The 4,581-nt window shown below is 43.7% G+C and overlaps 1 protein-coding gene across 1 annotated transcript; it reads left to right on the top strand.

Moving 5' to 3' along the window:
- Positions 1-1,037: 1,037 nt before the first annotated feature.
- en2a (engrailed homeobox 2a) lies at positions 1,038-4,188 on the top strand. The gene is made up of 2 exons (XM_063206186.1): positions 1,038-1,518; positions 3,399-4,188. The coding sequence occupies exons 1-2, from the start codon at positions 1,038-1,040 to the stop codon at positions 3,731-3,733; spliced, it is 816 nt and encodes a 271-aa protein (XP_063062256.1). The 3' UTR covers positions 3,734-4,188.
- The last annotated feature ends 393 nt before the right edge of the window (positions 4,189-4,581 follow it).

Here is a 4,581-nt window from a genome sequence, read left to right on the forward strand (position 1 = left end):
ATGCCATTTCAAAGTCACTTGCTGCTTAAATCGAATACGGCAGCAGTTGTTTCCATGCTTCCACGCCACCTACTCATGCATTTCGAACTGCTCCATTCATTTAACACTCTTCAAAACGGCTGGTTCTTCTACCAAGTAACACAAAAAGGAGATTCGAATCCCATGGCCGTACATCAACCTACAGATACTCGAAATTCCACTCAATCCCCACTTCAAGAGCTGTAACTGCTTAACTGCTGTAACTTACTTGCCAATGCACATCTACCGAATGCATAGAGAAGTATTACAGCACAGCAGTGCGTAAAACGTTCATTTCCCGCTATGCAGTTATATGGCCAAGATAGAAAAATACATTTCCGGGCTCAAATAGGACGCGAATAGCCCCAAGTCAATGTTTCAACGCGTAAAAATAAAGGTTTCAACCCCGCTATCAAATTAAATATGCAGGATGCGTTTTTGCGCTACTTTTTGCATTTAATGCGTGGATTGCGCACTATGGCTTTAAAAATGCGAGGATGCGCGGTGCCTGTTACTCGCAATACACTGTCATGTGGTCCGCCCTCTGCCATTCCATTGGTGGAAGGCACGTGTCTAGGATACGGGAGAGCGACGTCACTGGGGGCTCGTATTAAAAATAAGAACAAAAATCCGGAGTGAAAGTATTTCGGGAGCAGTTAGAAGCTCTTTTATATTGCATCGGCGCTGCTATTGGAGCCCCTGGTATAGTGGACTGACGCAGGGGTAGGATCATACCAAACGGGCTCCGCGTCTGCTTAGAAGTGTTTCCCACCTGCCACTGTAAGTAAAGGACAACGAAGTGGGAGACAAAGGGGCAAAAGTATGATTTTCCTTTGTGTTTACGATATGAAAGGGCTTTCTGGGGTCCCCGATTCCCACTGATATTTCAGAAGATATTTTTTGCGATTTTCCCAACACATTTCAAAAGTGCTCCGAAGCTTTCCTGAAGTGGATTGCGAGTGACTGTGTCCGGGAGAGCGATAAAAGGGTTAAGGACAGAGTGTGGAAAGTGTATCAGTATGGAAGATAATGAGCAAAGCAACAGAGATGCGGAGCGTCAGGGGTCGGCGGACGAGTCGAACCGGGGGATCCTTCCACTTCTACAGGCACCGGGAAACCTGCAACTCCCGCACCGAATCACTAACTTCTTCATCGACAACATCTTGCGCCCTGACTTTGGACGGCGAAAAGAGGCGAACATTACACGAGATGAACGTAACCACACAACTAGAGAGAACCCTAGTCCCACCAGTCCCGGCGTGGGACAGGTGGGGAGTACCGTGCCGGCCGAGGGGACCTCCACGCCTCACCCGGGCGCAGGGGGCAAGAAGGCAGAGGTGGCCACGGAGGAACAGCTGAAGTCCCGCGGAGAAAGTGGAGACCAGTGCCTGAGCTCAGACTCGGATAGTTCTCATGCCAGCACCACCGCCTCCAACAGCGCGCCTTTGCTTTGGCCGGCGTGGGTCTACTGCACCCGCTATTCGGATAGGCCTTCGTCAGGTAAACCTAAATGTAATTCCAGATTTTTACTGGGAATCGGGCACTGGGGTAGCTAGTAAGCGGAAAGGTTTCACGAGAAACACAAATAGCCAACAAATTGCTGATGAGTTAGTTTGTGTGCGTGGCTACGTGCGCCCATGCGCGCGCTCGTGTGTGTAGAGTAGTTCTGATAAATATATGTTGCTAGGCAAGGTTATGAGCAGGACGAGGCGAAGTTGTGCAAGGAATGCCTTGGCTGAATCGAAACCAGACAACAAATCAAAGAATAACCGTTTGTGAATGCAGTGCGTAATTCACCATTTCTTTCTGGAGTTACGCATTTTGGTTTAACATATATTTTACAATATTTTTAATATAGATATGAAGTTGTATAGGGTCCTTAAAACAGCGTCCTAATAGTTTGCTTTTTGTGCGTCAAATCAAATAACATAGTACTCGTAAAACGAATACTATTTGGGTTTAGAAGCGATTAAATGGACCTCTAATGTGTACTCTCTACTTTGCATTTTGGAAAAGACCATTGTGTGTAATTCGAAAGGGCATGTAACGGGACGATACTACAAGGCTGGAAATGATAGGTGTGGAGTAAAAACTATATAGGCTATCTATCGTGCCATTCCAATCTCGTCCGAATGAATCCCCTTGCCTTTGTTGATGTTTAATTAGCATATTCTCCACAATAGAGTTCCCAAGGCCTTACACGGTGCGTTTTATCCCCAAGTAAACCACTGCCAGAACGCACAGTTCTTTAAGCTATGCACCTTTGCATTTGGGGAAAACTAACATGTCCTGAAGTGTGTATTATTCGCACTTTTAACGAGTCAAGAAGAACAAAGTGTACTCATGCATAATGCAAAAGGGACTCCTCGATTTAACCCGAAGTCGTTGTTTATTACGACTCTTTCATTTCGCCATGTCGTTGGGGATCAGTCGCCTTTAAAGTGTATTAGTGGGCCTAATGTGAAACCCCGTATGTAGAAAAGGTTGATCAGCTGTTTGTTTCTTCAGTTCTGCGGTAGCTTGTGGTCTATATGATTATTACTCCACGTGCGTAAGCACAAATTACGATGTTTTGCTCACAGATTTAGCTGTTCGCTTCTACTGAATACGTCGTGTTTTGGGCCAGTTGTCAGACGAGCAGAAGGGCTGTCTCTGTCGTCATTTTACGAATCCATTGGCTGAGAATATTGAAGAGTAGCAGCGCCATGTTCAACACAACCTTGCTTATGATTACCAACTTAAGTTGTGAACTTGCAGAGCGTGGTCAGCTACCCACAACCAAGCACAGGATAACCTATAGCACAACATTGAACAAATAGTTTTGTTTACATGTATCATTTGACGTCAGATAGTTTTATTGTGTTGTTATTGTTTCGTGGGCAGTGCAGTGGCTTGCAAGATGATTGGAAAGGGCGTGTCGCAAATGTATTCAGGGCCAAGTTTACATTGCCAACTATACTAAAACAGGCGTTTTGGACTTCAGGACTACTTGAACGGAGCTTTAATTCGGACTTGAGTCTCTCATTGGTGACCATGTTCATCGCTGAAACTCGACTCCATCGCGTGTTTTCCATCACGCGCTGAAAGGGCGTGAGATTGTCCTGTGAAACACTCCATTCCAAATAATTGACTGACGTATTGGCTGGTAGACTGGAATCAATTGGCAAAGTGAACGAGTGGCTTATGTGCTTCTTTCACCAGATCCCAACCTCACAATTTAATGAGGAAGCAATTAGAAACCACACACACACACACACACACACACACACACACACACACACACACACACACACACACACACACACACACACACACACACTACAAGCCACAAGCTGCAATACCCATCTAAAATCTAATGCAATAACTTTTCTTTATTGCAGGCCCTCGATCTCGCAAACCAAAGAAGAAAACAACAACAACAACCCCCAGCAAAGAGGACAAGCGACCACGTACTGCATTCACGGCGGATCAGCTCCAGAGACTAAAGGCCGAGTTTCAGACCAACCGCTACCTGACCGAGCAACGAAGGCAGAGCCTAGCCCAAGAACTCGGCCTCAACGAATCCCAGATCAAAATATGGTTCCAGAACAAACGGGCCAAGATCAAGAAAGCCACCGGCACCAAGAATTCTCTGGCCTTACATCTGATGGCGCAGGGACTGTACAATCACTCCACCACAACAAAGGATGACAAATCAGACAGAGACAGCGACTAAAGACAGAACAGAAATGTGTCGTCATGATCACAATGCAATAATTTCTAAAAAACAAAAAAGTAAGTAAAAAAAATCAAGGGCCAGTGTATAAATATACCAGCATTAACGAAATCTAAGAAGATAACTATGAGATACATATCTGTTATTACATACATATAAGCGTGATTTATTACATACATGTATAAAAGTGAAATATATAAGTATATATATCATATAACATTGCATCATTTTCTTTCTGAGTAAGTGGGCCTACATGTTTTGTGAGAGAGGAAACCGTGTCTCTAGACGTTTTGTATCGTTACCATTTTGTCAGGTACGTCCAGTGCGTTCGACTGATAAGCTTACTCGACCATTACATGTCAGCACCATGAAAAAAAACATCTCGCTTAAGTCCAAAGAATCCTTTTCTGCTGCATCCAGGCAACTGTGAATATGAATAAATAGCTAAGGAGATATTTTGTTTCAGCTTTGTTGGTTTTATTTGATTTTGAGTTAGATTACAAACACAGACATGGCAGGAGTCTTGAGTGATCAGTACACCATGTAGGCTACGTGTCCCCAAAATGTAACAGAATGATTATTTAAGATACATATATATTTTAGATACTCAGATTTGCCTGGCCATCTTTGCCAACTTTATTAACAAATGTGTACAATCAAACAAGTAATCTATTAATATAACAACATAGCCCTACGGTTGTGAAACCAAACAATAGTCTGGTAACACTAACACTTTTACTATGAAGTGCTAGAGCCCCATGCATTTCCAATGGGTGCATTACATGACATAATGATAGAAAATGCAGTTTTCGTGGCCTCCTTATATAGTTTTATGAAAGAGCAATATA

This window comes from Engraulis encrasicolus, chromosome 9 (assembly GCF_034702125.1).
Source record: "Engraulis encrasicolus isolate BLACKSEA-1 chromosome 9, IST_EnEncr_1.0, whole genome shotgun sequence".
Classification (NCBI taxonomy): Eukaryota; Metazoa; Chordata; class Actinopteri; order Clupeiformes; family Engraulidae; genus Engraulis; species Engraulis encrasicolus.